Genomic DNA, 14117 nt, shown 5'->3' on the forward strand with positions numbered 1-14117 from the left:
TTACTCAAACTCATGTCCATCAAGTCAGGGATGCCATCCAACCATCTCATCCTCTGTTATCTCATCCCCTTCTCCTGCCTTCAGTCTTTCCCAGCATCAGGGTCTTTTCCAATGCAAAGAACTCTGCATCAAGTGGCCAGAATATTGGAGTTTCAGCTTCAGCATCAGTCCTTCCAATGAATATTCAGGACTGATTTCCTTTAGGATGGACTGGTTTGATCTCCTTGCAGTCCAAAGGACTCTCAAGAGTCTTCTCCAACACCACAGTTTAAAAGCATCAATTCTTCGGCGCTCATCTTTCTTTATAGTCCAACTCTCACATCCATACGTGACTACTGGAAAAACCATAGCTTTGACTAGATGGACCTTTGTAGGCAAAGCAATGTCTGTTTTTTAATATGCTATCTAGATTGGTCATAGTGTTTCTTCCAAGAAGCAAACGTCTTTTAATTTCATGGCAACAGTCACCATCTGCAGTGATTTTGGAGCCCAAGAAGATAAAGTCTCACTGTTTCCATTGTTTCCCCATCTATTTGCCATGAAGTGATGGGACCAGATGCCATGATCTTTGTTTTCTGAATGTTGAGTTTTAAGGCAAATTTTTCACTCTCCTTTCCACTTTCATCAAGAGGCTCTTTAGTTCTTCACTTTCTGCCATAAGGGTGGGGTCATCTGCATATCTGAGGTTATTGATATTTCTCCTGGCAATCTTGATTCCAGCTTGTGCTTCATCCAGCCCGCATTTCGCATGATGTACTCTGCATAGAAGTTAAATAAGCAGGGTGACAATATACAGCCTTGACATACTCCTTTCCCAATTTGGAACAAGTCTGTTGTTCCATGTCCAGGTCTAACTGTTGCTTCTTGACCTGCATACAGATTTCTCAGAGACAGGTAAGGTGGTCTGGTATTCCCATCTCTTTCAGAATTTTCCACAGTTTGTTGTGATCCACACAGTCAAAGGCTTTGGTATAGTCAATAAAGCAGAAGTAGATGTTTTTCTGGAACTCTCTTGCTTTTTCCATGATCCAGCGGATGTTGGCAATTTGATCTCTGGTTCCTCTGCCTTTTCTAAATCCAGCTTGAACATCTGGAAGTTCATAGTTCGCATACTGTTGAAGCCTGGCTTGGAGAATTTTGAGCATTACTTTGCTGGCGTGTGAGATGAGTGCAATTGTGCAGTAGTTTGAACATTCTTTAGGATTGGAATGAAGACAGCTTTTCCAGTCCTGTGGCCACTGCTGAGTTTTCCAAATTTGCTAGCATATTGAGTGCAGCACTTTCATAGCATCATCTTTCAGGATTTGAAATTCCATCCCCTCCACTAGCTTTGTTCGTAGTGATGCTTCCTAAGGCCCACTTGATTTCCCATTTCAGGATTCCTTAACTTCCTTAGTTCCTGAAGATTCCTGCTGCTGCAGAACTAAAGTTTAGGAATCAGATTCCAAGCCTCCCTGGGAGGCTACACCGGAGGCCACCAACAGAGGGCAGGGTTCTGCCCACTGTGCCTTCTGGTCCGCAAGGCGGCGGCGCGGAAGCACTTCCCGGCTGCGGGGCGGGACTTCCGGCCGCGGGGCGGGACTTCCGGCTGCGGGGCGGGACTTCCGGCGGCGGTCCCAGATCTAGGGGGCGCAGCGGCAAGGAGTTGTCCTTCTAAGCGAGAGTTGTATTTCGAATCTGCACGTGTTCGCCACCGCCTCCGCTGCTAAAATGTCCCAGCTGCTGCGCTGCGTGCCCCGCGTCCTGGGTTCTGCCGTCGCTGGTCTCCGCGCCGCCGCACCCTCCCTGCCGCTTCTGCAGCCCGCGTCCCGGCCATGCGCCCGGCCCTTCGGGCTGCTGAGCGTGCGCGCGGGGTCGGTACAGCTGCCCGGCCTCCTGAAGCCTCGGGGGCCCTGCGCTTGCGGCTGCGGCTGTAGCGGACTGCACACCGAAGGTGAGACTCATGCACGTGGGCCGGGGGCGCGAGGGGCGTGGGCCTAGGTGGGGCGGGGTGTTAGGGGCTGGGAGGTGTAGACCACCTGAATGGACAGTCCGGAGCCGCTCCTGAGGTCCGGAACATTCTCCCAGTGATGGTCGACCTGCTAGTTAAACTCACGTGTAGTAACATTTCCCGTCCTCACCCACCCGTTTGACTTTGCGGGAAGAGATACTGTGAAGTCCTGGAGGCCGGCTTTACCTCAGTCTCTCGAAAATGGAACTTTGCGAAAGCCCAAGGTCGCGGTTAGAAGTAGCGTGGTGATGTTTCTTGGCAAGTGAAAGGGTAGTGGCGATTTTTTTTTTTTTTGCTTTATTTTGAAACGTCGTGAGAAGTTCATTATTCGGGATTACTTTCCTAGAATCCATGCTCAGCTTCCCACTGATAGCTTACATTTTTACAGATGAAGGAACTGAGGCTTAATGGATATGAGTTGGGCTAAGTCCACAGAGCCACCATTAATAGAAGTGTTAGGAAAAAACAGGCTAAGTCCTGGTCTCTGCTTGTAGTAACGGGGTCATTTTCCATTTTAGACTAATTGGCTCTTTCTGTAACTTATTTCCATTGTAGGAGACAAAGCTTTCGTTGACTTCCTCAGCGATGAGATCAAGGAGGAAAAGAAGATACAGAAATATAAGTCTCTCCCCAAAATGTCAGGAGGTTGGGAATTGGAAGTGAATGGGACGGAAGCCAAATTAGTGCGGAAAGTTGCTGGAGAAAAGTAAGTACCAGGGGACCACATCCATAAACCTGCAGGACCTGCTGTGAGGTATCCACAACAACTTTTAGTTAAGACAGGTGCTTAACTGACTCCTGGTTTCCCAGAGATGGTATGATTCGTTTGGATAACTTCTTAGGCTCCTTTTTGCTTATTCACTGCACAGTAATGTGCTGTGGTGGTTAACAAGGAGACAGTAAGCTAGTAGCGGGGTTCCCCAGTGGCTTGGCAGTCCAGAACCCACCTGCCAAAGGAGGAGGCATGAGTCTGAAATGGCAACCCACTCCAGTATTCTTGACTGGAAAATCCAATGGACAGAGGAGCCTGGCAGGGAGTCCATGGGGTTGCAGAGTCAGACACAACTGAGTGCCTGAACATCACCCCAGTAGCACTGAAGCCAAGCCACTGGGAGTCTTCTGGACCAGTAGAGGCAGCAGTCACTGAGCCCTTCCTGGTGAGTGAGGGTGTGCCTTGCCCACAACTAGGCATGCAAACTCAGAGATTCTGGCACTGCCAACAGAATCGGATTTACTCTGCTGGGTCTACTACGCTCAGGCTCTGGCTGAGGAAAATAAAGCCCCCGTTCTGTTTACAGTTGAGAAAGCAAGATAATTAACAGGGTGGGGTTGCGGTATAGTTTTTCATTAGAAAAGAGGGACGCTTTTGGCCTGCTTAAGCTGTTTTAAATCCACAGTCCACTTTGAAGTTTCGCATGCGCTGTGAAGCAGCGGGCTGGTGCTTTTGCCTAGTAGTGTAGCGTTTTCCCCGTCATAGGTCAATTGTGTGGTCTGTAACGTGACCCAAACCACTCTCCTAGGCGAAGTCATAGGCGGTTTGGGATCATTATAATGTGCTGCTGAACATAGCTGCATTTCTCTGTCCAGGGGTCAGTTTGGTCCACACTGTCACAGCTTAGACAGATTTGTGCCTGTACATCAAACCTCTGTCTGTCAAGGCTCCAGTTACCATGGCTTCAGAGGGCAGCGTTGTCTGCAACCTAGCAGTGCTCATTCCAAGTGTCACTCAATTTTCAGTTCAAATTTTGGAATATGATATGTCAGGTGAAGATTCTTGCAAGTTAAAATTGTCATTAGGTGTTGTTTGTGGCCTGCCTTGTCATTTATTAAACTTCCTACATCTGCTCTGAAGAATAAAACTGTCCAGCAGCATATTCTCTTTTTTTTTTTTTTTTGCCACACTGCTTGTGGGAATCTTAGTTCCCTGACCGGGGATCAAACCCAGCCCATGGCAGTGAACACAGCAAGTCCTAACCCCTGGCCCATCAGAGAACTACCCTATGTCGTGTCCTTTGTGAGGCCTCCCCTTCCTGGGGCCAGGGCTACTCTCCATCCTCAGCTGATGCCACAGCCCTCCGGTGCTCCTTCTCTTCCTCTCAGGCAGATTTTCTTCTAATGGAGGAGGATTTTTAAAGGAGGCTCCTGGGACTTCGTGGTGGTCCAGTGGTTAAAACTCCCCTCTCCCAGTGCAGGGGACCTGGATTCAATCCCCGATCAGGGAACTAAAATACCACACATAGCAACAAAGGTCACATGCACCTCACAACCAAGACCCAGCCCAGCCAAGTACATTTTATTTTTTTAAAGGAGGCTTTTGGAACTTTGTGGTGGTCAAAGTGTCTGCTCCCAGCGCAGAGGACCTGGGTTCAATCCCTGGTCAGGGAACTAAGATCTCGCATGTAGCAACTGAGCGATCCCACACATAACAATGGTAATGCATACCTCGCAACCAAGACCCTGTGCAGCCAAGTACATTTATTGTTTTAGAGGAGGCTTCTAGCCCATGCCCACAGCTTCTCAGCCGCTCACCACCACTGGAAGGTGCCCTGGAAAGACAAGAGTGGCGGTGTCAGCTGACTGTGGCTATAAGGTTGACAGAGAGCCCCGGATAGTGGCCTGATGGCAGAAGCAGCCGACACCCAACTGTATTTGGCTGAGGAAATAGTGCCTAATTGACTTCCAGCAGCCAACACATAGTAGGCCCACTTCAGACCTACTGAATCCAACTGTGGATGGGATGCAGGCAAATCAGATGTAAAGCCGGCTGAGATACATTGTTTCAACAGCATTTTTAACTGTGGCAAGCCTTAGTACTCAGCTACTCAGTGAAAAAGACATCTTCATTGTGCTCTTTGGTTGCCTTTCTAGGATCACTGTCACTTTCAACATTAACAATAGCATCCCACCTGCTTTCGGTGGTGAGGAGGAAGAACCCTCCCAAGGGCAGAAGGCTGAGGAGCAGGAGGTAAGTTTCTAACACTGTAACCAGCCTGTACCCACCTATTTCTGACAGGCTTAGGGAAGGAGCATTGGTTTTGTTTTGTTTAAATTCTAACGCCAGGAGAGAAGGCAAAGGCAGCCATCCTTGGGCCTTTACTTGCAGAGCACCAGAACTGTGTGGCCACTTTTCTTTCCCAGGGGCCAAGTGTTAATGAATTGTTTTCTGTGGGCTTAAACATTATAGTTTGGCCGGTGTTCACCTAACAAGGAAGGAATTTAAACTGTCTTAACCCTTCTCATGATCAGGAGATAAATCATTTGTAGTGTTCCACATGAGGAATACATGTCCCGAGTTGGTAATAAACACCACCCAGGGGCATCAGAGACTTTGGCAAGGCCTCTCCTTAAGTTGCTGCCCTTCTTGGTTGGACCTGGATGGTGTTTAGTCCTCGAACATTTTAGGAAGCTTTGTGCCTGGCCTAGAAACCAGCCAGTATGAGGGCCACAGGTCCCCAGACTTTCTGGCTGGGTGGGCATGGTATTGTCTCATCACCCAGCTCAGCTCCCTGGAGTGCTGGCCCAGCCCCCCTGACAAAGACCACCCCCAACCCGTCCATGAGGTTGGCTGGCTCACTCTCAGAGCGCCTCTGGGCCTCTAGTTAGAGGCACCAGCCTTTGGTCCTGGGCTGTAATGAAGATCCCAAAACATCTGGAAAGGGGTTTTGGAGCTTTGAGCCAGCTTTGTAGTGTATAGATGTAGAAACTGACCCAGGAAAATTAACTGGCACACTAGGTGCGGCTAGAGCTGAGTTCCTAATTCTGAACCTTGTATGTTCTTTAAACAAGCAGGGTGCTAATAGAAGTGAAAGGCTGTACTAAATTATGATACTCTGCCTCCAAAACAGTCCATAACTCTAGAAAGGAATGACAGGTTGTACTCGGCCCAGTCTCTGAACGAGTGGGTTACATGGCTGTAATACTGTGTTAAAGATCCTAGGCTTCTTATTTGGAAACCTCTTAGCATAGTGTCGGAGAAGGCGATGGCACCCCACTCCAGTACTCTTGCCTGGAAAATCCCATGGATGGAGGAGCCTGGTAGGCTGCAGTCCATGGGGTCCCTAAGAGTCGGGCTTGACTGAGTGACTTCACTTTCACTTTTCACTTTCATGCAATGAAGGAAATGGCAACCCACTCCAGTGTTATTGCCTGGAGAATCCCAGGGACAGGGGAGCAAGACTTGTAAGTGGCTAAGTAATATCGTAATAGCAGTGGCCGTCAGACCCCTGAATTGAGACCTTTAGTCCAGACCCCTGCCACCAGACCCTTGCCAACAAACATTTACTGACTTGTTCTTATTTCCCTAGCCTGAATTGACATCCACTCCCAATTTCGTGGTTGAAGTTACAAAGGATGGCAGCAGCAAGGCCCTTGTGCTGGACTGCCACTATCCAGAAGATGAGGTGTGTAGGGTGGAGAGCTGGCAGCCTGGGGGGCCGGGGTGGGGGGCCTCCAGGGGGCTTTCCTGGTTCCATCTAGCTGATATTAACATTTTCTGGCTTAGAGCAGCAAAGCTGGGAAGATTAGTGGGAGGTAAGGGAACAAGGTTAAAATCTGAGTTTCAAGCTGTAAATAATCCCTTTTCTTCGCCTGAGTCTGGCTTGTCCTGGAAAACCTTTCTGTTTCCCCAAATACTGTCTCTCTTCAGATTGGACAAGAGGATGACCAGAGTGACATTTTCTCCATCAAGGAAGTGAGTTTTCAGGCCACCGGCGAGTCTGACTGGAAGGACACAAATTACACACTCAACACAGATTCCCTGGATTGGGTGAGTGCTAGATAAGGTGGGGAGGGGCCTACCTAATCCAAGGAGAGACAAAGAAGCATCCTAGTAAGTGTCTCAGGTGTCTGTCTTTTTTTTTAACTAGTAAATGATCCTCCTTCTAGGGCTTATACGACCACCTAATGGATTTCCTTGCGGACCGAGGGGTGGACAACACTTTTGCTGATGAATTGGTGGAGCTCAGCACAGCCCTGGAGCACCAGGAGTACATTTCTTTCCTCGAAGACCTCAAAGGTTTTGTCAAAAGCCAGTAGGGCAGACAGCAAGGTGCTGAACACCTTAATTTTATGGCAGGCTTTGGCCAGTGAACAAAACCTAACTCTGAAGCCAGACCCACATGCTTTGAAATGGTTTTTTTTTTTTTTAATCCCAATATCATGGAAAATAATTCACTTTTAACTTATTTCTGTTGTCTCTTATTTACCATTCATTTATCTTCTACAAACCCTTTATTTCTGGATTTTTGTATAACATAATGATGGACAATAAAAATCTCCAAGGTGATTTGTCTTTTCTAATTCTATATCCTCCCTTTCAACCTGCATTATAAAACATGAAACAGAGGAAAGTCTGAAATTTTTAATATTAAATAAGTTATAAATAAAAGATTTGTATTTACAAGGCCACTTCTCAAGATGGGACTTTCTTCCAACACAGATCATGCTTCAAGACTGGGACCGACTCTAGAGGATCACAGCCCAAGTATCACAAGCCTGGATTTAAACAGAAAAAAGTTAGAGTTATTCCAGTCACGAAGATAGTCTCAGCATATGGTTAAAAGTCATCGATAGCAATGACACTTAAGCTGTTCCTTCCACGACCTGGGTGGCCTCTGTCCTTCCCCCCTTCAGGAGCTGGTTGGCCTTTTAACTGAAATGACATCACTTTTCTATGCAACTAAGTTCCTCTTTTCTACCAGGGTGGAAATAAAACCATCCGCTGACCCACTCTAAACTACTGGCTCCCGTGGTAGGCTTACCAGACAGCTCATGAGAAGACATGACTTCTCCTCTGTCCCCTCAGTGACTGAAAATTCTGGTGTGTGGGGACAATGTGCACTGTGCTCATTGACACTGTCTTCTAAACAGGCACGAAGCTTTTGCTCTGTCATCTCCGGAGACTAAAAAAATAGACAAGTTAAACTATAACCTAATCTTACTAGCCTCATAGTCAACAGCTTGAAAAACTGCAGCTCCCCTCACACCAATCCACAACTGGCTCCCTGTGATGGCTTGATTCCTTGGACCCTTAAAAACGCTATAACTGTGCTAAGAGGATCTCTTTAAATGTCCATCTAGCTGCCTCTCCAAATGAACCAGTGCTCTTCCACTCCTGCCATAAAACACTAACTGCTGCTCATCGTGCCAGGAACACTCAGCTGAGACTCTGGAACCTCCCTGTGTTTCTGCCTCTACCAGCCAACTGTATGCTTACCCAGAACCAGCAAGCTCCCATATCTGCTGCTGAACTTGCTACTGTAACTGAGTGATTTAATTACATACGATATAAACCAATGAAATAAGAAAACAAAGTTTCATTTTTGTGATAGTAAGTGGAATGTTTAGGAAACAAAAAGATGCTTTAAAAAAAAAGGTAAAAGAGTAAAAGATGGGGAGGAAAAATCCTAAAGTGTACACAGCTTCTCGATGCTTTATAGAATCAACTGGAAACACAAGACTTTAAGAGAATTTTATAAAAAACAACCTCAGCTCTCCAGTCAACAGAGTCTCTGGCTCAAAGACTGGCAAGTAAACACGTATGTTTGTATGTTTGAAACTTACTATAAAGTGTGTCATTTGTATAATTCACCACTTTAATCAACTGGCAAACTTTTGGTCAACATCATGTCAGATCAGATACAAGAGTTTCCAGTACTAAACCAGGCTCTCTTCCTAGACGTAAGTGCCTCACAAATGGCTTGTGCAGAGGGGCTGGGAAGACCCTGATTTATGGAGCTTGCCAATTCCATGGTGTCTCATATTGCCACTGTGACCAATTTCAAGCTACCAGTGTGTTAACTGGACGTGAAGCTGGGACAAGCTGTGCTCGCTACTGGAGTTGTTTAACAAAGTAGGTACATGTGGGAAGAGGTAACACAAGACCTGTGTGAGGAACACTCACATGAGACTGGATGTACAGGCCACACTGACACACGACCAGTCCGCTTGCTACCCTCAGGTTGTACCTGGAAGCAGAATTGGGATCCCAGAGCATTACAGCTAGCAGACCCGTATCCCCCCACCTTCCCAGACCACAGCGTTAGGGGGAGTTCCACTCACCTTGGAGTGGGGGGTGGGAACAAACAGTGCTGAAAAGGTTGTGAAAACTCTTACTTTGTACACACGGGACAGATGAGGGGGTTTGCTTCCCACTCAGCAAGCATGACACTGAGACACTGTTCGTCAAACTGCAAGCTCTTCTCGTACTCACTGATGATGGACTGTTCTGCAAGGCAAAGGAGAGCTGGGGTGGCACCGTGCATCACTTCGGGCGCCCTGTCCCGAGTGCTAGAAGATTCATTTTCAAAGGCTTCATCCACACAAGAGAAAAACGAGGGTAAAACCACACTACAATCGCTAGATATTCACTGCTGTGTCAGGCCTCCTCTTACTGGATCCTTCCCCTCCTGTCTGTCTGCTTCCTTTTGAATGATGAGGCCACAGGAGGGGAGCTGAAAAAGCGTCAGGCAGCTGAAGAAAGCTGACAAAGGCATGTATTTCTGATGCCAGGCCCCCCTGGATACGTCTAAGGCGATCTGTTCCCCATTGTCCCCAGACTCAGTCCATGTTCAGAATGTGTGTTCATCCACTCAGCAGATATGTAAAAAGGTCTAGGACTTGGGAGGCCTAGGTAAATAGAAAGATGAAAAAGGCTGGTCCCTGCTTCTGATGAGCTCACCATCTAGACTTCAGAGTACGGCTCAGCAGACCACAGGCCGTATCCTGCCCACCTTCCATTTTTAAAGTTATAATGGAACAGCCATTCTCCTTTGGTTGATGAATGGGCTCTAACGGTTCTCCCACTACAATAGCTGAACTGAGTAGTAGCAACAGGCTAAACATTTACAACCTGGCTCCTAAGGGAGAGTTTGCCAACCCCAATTCCAGAGGGTTCCTTATGACTGAGTAAAGCAGAACACAGCAAATTCTTATCACTTGGGATTTTTAAATTAAATACACCCCAAAAGAAATATTTAGTGAGTCCTTTCACTGAGGTAGGTTTTACAGGTGAGGGTAAAGAGAAAATTAAAAAAATTCAAGGAATCTACAGTTTAACTGGAGTCAACACAGCAATCATAACAACTAACACTCGCATAGCACTTATTTTGTGTCAAATGCTATGTTAAGTCCTCTACATATATATTAATCTTTACTATAAGTCTTATTTTAAAGATGAAGAAACAGGCACAAGGAGAGCCCAGCGCCACACAAGTTAACGTGGTGAAGCTGAGAAGCGAACTTTAGCCGTCTGGGCCAAGAGTTCATGCTCTTGCATCCTCAAGATAAAAGCAATTATTTATCAAAAGCCTTCTTATATACCAGGCACTGCTCTAAGTCTTCAACACATGTTATTTAAGCCTATAAATAAACTACAGAGGCAGTCTGTCATCTCTTTAACAGATGACATAAACTGAGCCTCATCAAGACAGGCCTGTGTGAAATAAATGACTTAGTTATATGAAGTACTAAATTAAGCACTCTGTGGCTCTCTGATGCTACAGGAAGGGGACGGTCACAAGACCCTGGGGAGTCAGTAAGGAACAGATGGGAGAGAAGGTACTGAAGTTAGGCAGCACAAGAGGCCTGATCATGCACTCTCCTGTAAGGGGACAAGGTTACTATTAATCTACTAACAGAGAAGTACTGTTGGGTTGAATAGACACAGGAACCGGATTCACAGAATCAACTTTACTTTCCAACCCCACCACCAGCTATGCAGCCTGTAAGACACCACTGTCCCCTCATACTACCTCATGGGGGCGTCATGAGGACAGAGCAGTAGAAGGAGAGGTCTGAGCACAAGGCCTGACACCGGGAGACTTCTCTGTTACTGGGACAGCCAAGTACAGCCAAGACTTTAAAGTGAGAACAAGAGACCCCTGAATACGCGACTAAAGATGGAAACAAAGGAGTTAAAAAATTCTGTTTAGAAATGAGGTCAGCATTAGAGCAGTTAGAGATACAGGCAGGAAGAACTATTCCTAGACGTCACCTTGATCAATCAGCTCCTGTTGGATTTCCTCCAGCACAGCCAGGTCCATCGGCTCCTCCAACTGCAAGAGAAAGTGGGGTCATCAGAGATTTGAAGTTGCAATCAACTGACAAGACCCACATGATTCACACTTGGAGACTAGCTTGAAAAACCCAGATTCAACTGAAGAAATCAACCCAGTCCTTCTGTAGAACGTGCTGACAGTGCAGTAACATGGCCATGCTGAGAAAGCATCCACAAATGATTCACCCAGCCAGTGACAAAACAACGGCACCAAAGTTGCGGGAGGCAGTGTAGGGTAGCAGCTAAGTGTATGGTTCTGCCAAAAAGCTGTGTGACCACTAGAAAGTTTCTAATCACCGTCAGCCTCATTTTGGGCCTCTGTAACGTGGACATAAAACCCACCCGAAAGGGTTACTGTAAACACTAATTGTGACTATGTAACTTGAACACATAGCAGGCACCAAATCATGCCTGTTTATTACAGAGAGCCTTGATGTTTTCAGAACAGTTTCCCACATGTTTCTTATACTGTTCTCACAGTACTAACAACATCATCAATTTTACAAATATGGAAACTAAAGCTCAAAGAGGCAGAATTAAGAGGCAATAGCAAAACCAAGATCAGAACTGCAGAACTACTGAGACTTCCTTGGTGGTCCAGTGGCTAAGACTCTGTGCTCCCAACACAGGGGGCCCAGGTTCCATCCCTGATCAGGGAACTAGATCCCACATGCTGCACCTAAAAGACCCTGCGTGCTGCAAGAAAGACTGAAGATCCCATGTGCTGCAGCTGCACAGCCAAATGAATATTAAAAAAAAAAAAAGAATTCCAGAACTATCAAGTTCCAATCCAGTGCTTTTCCTGATACATGGTAAATGGTTTCCTGTGCACACCCAGTTCCCAACCCTGGCTGAGATTAGAATCAGAAAGTTCCTGGAGGCCTTTTTTAAAAAGAGAGATCACTAGCTCAGGCCTACTGAATCAAAAGTTCCAGGGGTGGAGCCATGGAGTGAAATTTCTCTCCGTTGAGTTTTGTAAGTGATTATGATGTGAAGAACTGACTCATTGGAAAAGACCCTAGTGCTGGGATAAGACTGAAGGCAGGAGGAGAAGGGGGAGACAGAGGATGAGATGGTTGCATGGCATCACTGACTCAATGGACATGGGTTTGAGCAAGCTCCAGGAGTTGGTGATGGCCAGGGAAGCCTGGTGTGCTGCAGTCCATGAGGTCGCAAAGAGTCGGACACAACCGAACGACTGAACTGAACTGATGATACAGTGATGCAGCAGGTTGAGAGTCTAGAATTTATGGACCATCAATTGATCTAGAAGAGTCTAATTTTAAAGGTAGAAGAACTTGGGTCAGAGGCCATTAAGAGTCCTGATTGGGGCCTGGAAGGTGACTGGATTTAGAGAAGTCGGGAAGACAGGAAGAGAGGACACTGCCATTCACGGTGCTAAAGGAACATATCCAGCCTGACCTGAGCCCAGGCCTGTGGGCAGCTCTCCACTGACTGCAAAGCATTCCACTCTTCTTCCATCACCTCCTGCACTAGAAGGGTGTTCTGAGCACCTCCTGACACACTGCCTCCAGCCTGGCGGTATTTGCTCAGGAGCCTGTCCCGGCTGTTTCTCATTCTCTCCAGGCATCCCTTGGAAAGAGGAGAAAGATGAGAAAGGGGAAAAAAAAAAAAACAACCCCTCAGATTAGTTGTTAACACACTAAAGGAAATTTATAGACACACAATTTAAACTCTAACCCTAACTATTGTTACTTTGGCACTTTCCTCTCCAGTCCTTACCCATATGTCAATGGGTGCAATTGCAATGCTTGGGTCATGTATTTCCAGATCAGCATACTTCGCAGTATATCTTTAATGCCAGCCTTCTGAATGGTTGGTGATATTAGCACAGCATCCACTGTGCTATCAAGACAGTTAGGTTGCTTCCAAATTTTTGCTACTCTAGATATGGCTCTGGTAGTCACCTTCTTAAACAGTTACTCAGCTTCAGGCAATCTTTTCCCCTAGCAGCCACATGGCAATGCCTGGAGACATTTTTGGTTGTCACAGCTCTAGTTGTAGAGGCCAGGGAAGCTGTTAAACACTGTACAATCCCAGAACTGCCCCCCACTCCACAATGAAGAACTACCTTCTTCAAACTGTGGACAGCCAAGGTTGAGAAATCCTGCTGTCAACAGTCATTTCTAGCATCAGATTATTTTCCTGGGATATATCCACTACATTAAATTCCGGAAACGACAGGCGACAGCATTTACAGGAACCAGACTGAGTTCAGGATAGGTCAGTGCTGACTGTATACTACAATTCTGTTAGACTTAGTAACAGAGGCACAGAAGAAACCGTTTGGAATGGAATGATCAATCATTTCCGGAATAAAAAATACTATCTAATTATTCTATTTCTCTTTGGAATAGACATAACGCCTCTCTAGATTGCGGTGAGTACACAAGGTGCCTCTCTGGTGCCCACCGACCCGACAACAGCAGGTGTAGAGGTGCAGTCACGGCCGCATTTCACGCTGAAAACACACGAGTCCAAAACGAAGGCTTCCTGGGACCGGGCCGGTCCAGGCTAGTGCCACACCCAGGGGTCCAGAAGCTCCAGAAAGTGTCCGGACGGTGGCCGGGGTCGGACCTACAGGCAGGAGATCCACCTGCACCGACTCTTGCTTCACCCGGCCGGGCGGAGGGAAATTACGGAGGAGAGCGGTTCCTGAGACGGACTAGAGGAGTGACGACAACCTGGCCAAGGCTTCCCAAATCTCACACTCACCTGCCTGAAAGCCTCTTTCCAAGGCGGCGAGCCCATCAGTTTATACAGCGAGCGGTGCCGAGACCCCGGCCTCTCTGCCATCTCGTTTTCGCGGGAGTAGTCGCCAGAAAGCCCCACCCACAACGGGGCACAGGATCCTGGGAGTTGTAGTTCATGGGTTCCGACCGCGCCAGGTCCCGGGGAATTCTGGGAAACGTTTTCCTATCGGCGGGTCCCACACGGAGCCTGATTTGGGCAACCCCAGGATGAGGGACTGAAGTAGTGACATTTGTGAAGTCTATCCAACGTAGATTGAAGGAGGTAAGTCTTGAAGGAAGATTTTATTTTTTGAGGGAA

The 14117-nt window shown here is 47.0% G+C and overlaps 2 protein-coding genes across 3 annotated transcripts; one reads left to right on the forward strand and one right to left on the reverse strand.

Moving 5' to 3' along the window:
* The first annotated feature begins 1616 nt into the window (after positions 1-1616).
* Positions 1617-7319, forward strand: C1QBP (complement C1q binding protein). Its single transcript, XM_068977062.1, has 6 exons — positions 1617-1933; positions 2546-2696; positions 4859-4955; positions 6295-6390; positions 6636-6755; positions 6875-7319. Exons 1-6 carry the CDS (start codon positions 1711-1713, stop codon positions 7022-7024), a joined length of 837 nt encoding a protein of 278 aa, XP_068833163.1. The 5' UTR covers positions 1617-1710; the 3' UTR covers positions 7025-7319.
* Positions 7320-7400: 81 nt separating this feature from the next.
* RPAIN (RPA interacting protein) lies at positions 7401-13876 on the reverse strand. 2 transcript variants are annotated; one of them, XM_068977063.1, is made up of 7 exons: positions 13782-13876; positions 12468-12638; positions 10983-11043; positions 9104-9215; positions 8892-8955; positions 7750-7890; positions 7401-7483 (listed from the first exon to the last, which is right to left on the reverse strand). In XM_068977063.1, the coding sequence occupies exons 1-7, from the start codon at positions 13860-13862 to the stop codon at positions 7454-7456; spliced, it is 660 nt and encodes a 219-aa protein (XP_068833164.1). In that variant the 5' UTR covers positions 13863-13876; the 3' UTR covers positions 7401-7453. The 2 variants fall into 2 exon arrangements, with proteins under 2 accessions (XP_068833164.1, XP_068833165.1); XM_068977064.1 differs by lacking the exon at positions 7750-7890 and having other exon boundaries at positions 7418-7483.
* Between the last annotated feature and the right edge of the window lie 241 nt (positions 13877-14117).

The sequence above is a fragment of the Capricornis sumatraensis genome, chromosome 8 (genome assembly GCF_032405125.1).
Source record: "Capricornis sumatraensis isolate serow.1 chromosome 8, serow.2, whole genome shotgun sequence".
Classification (NCBI taxonomy): Eukaryota; Metazoa; Chordata; class Mammalia; order Artiodactyla; family Bovidae; genus Capricornis; species Capricornis sumatraensis.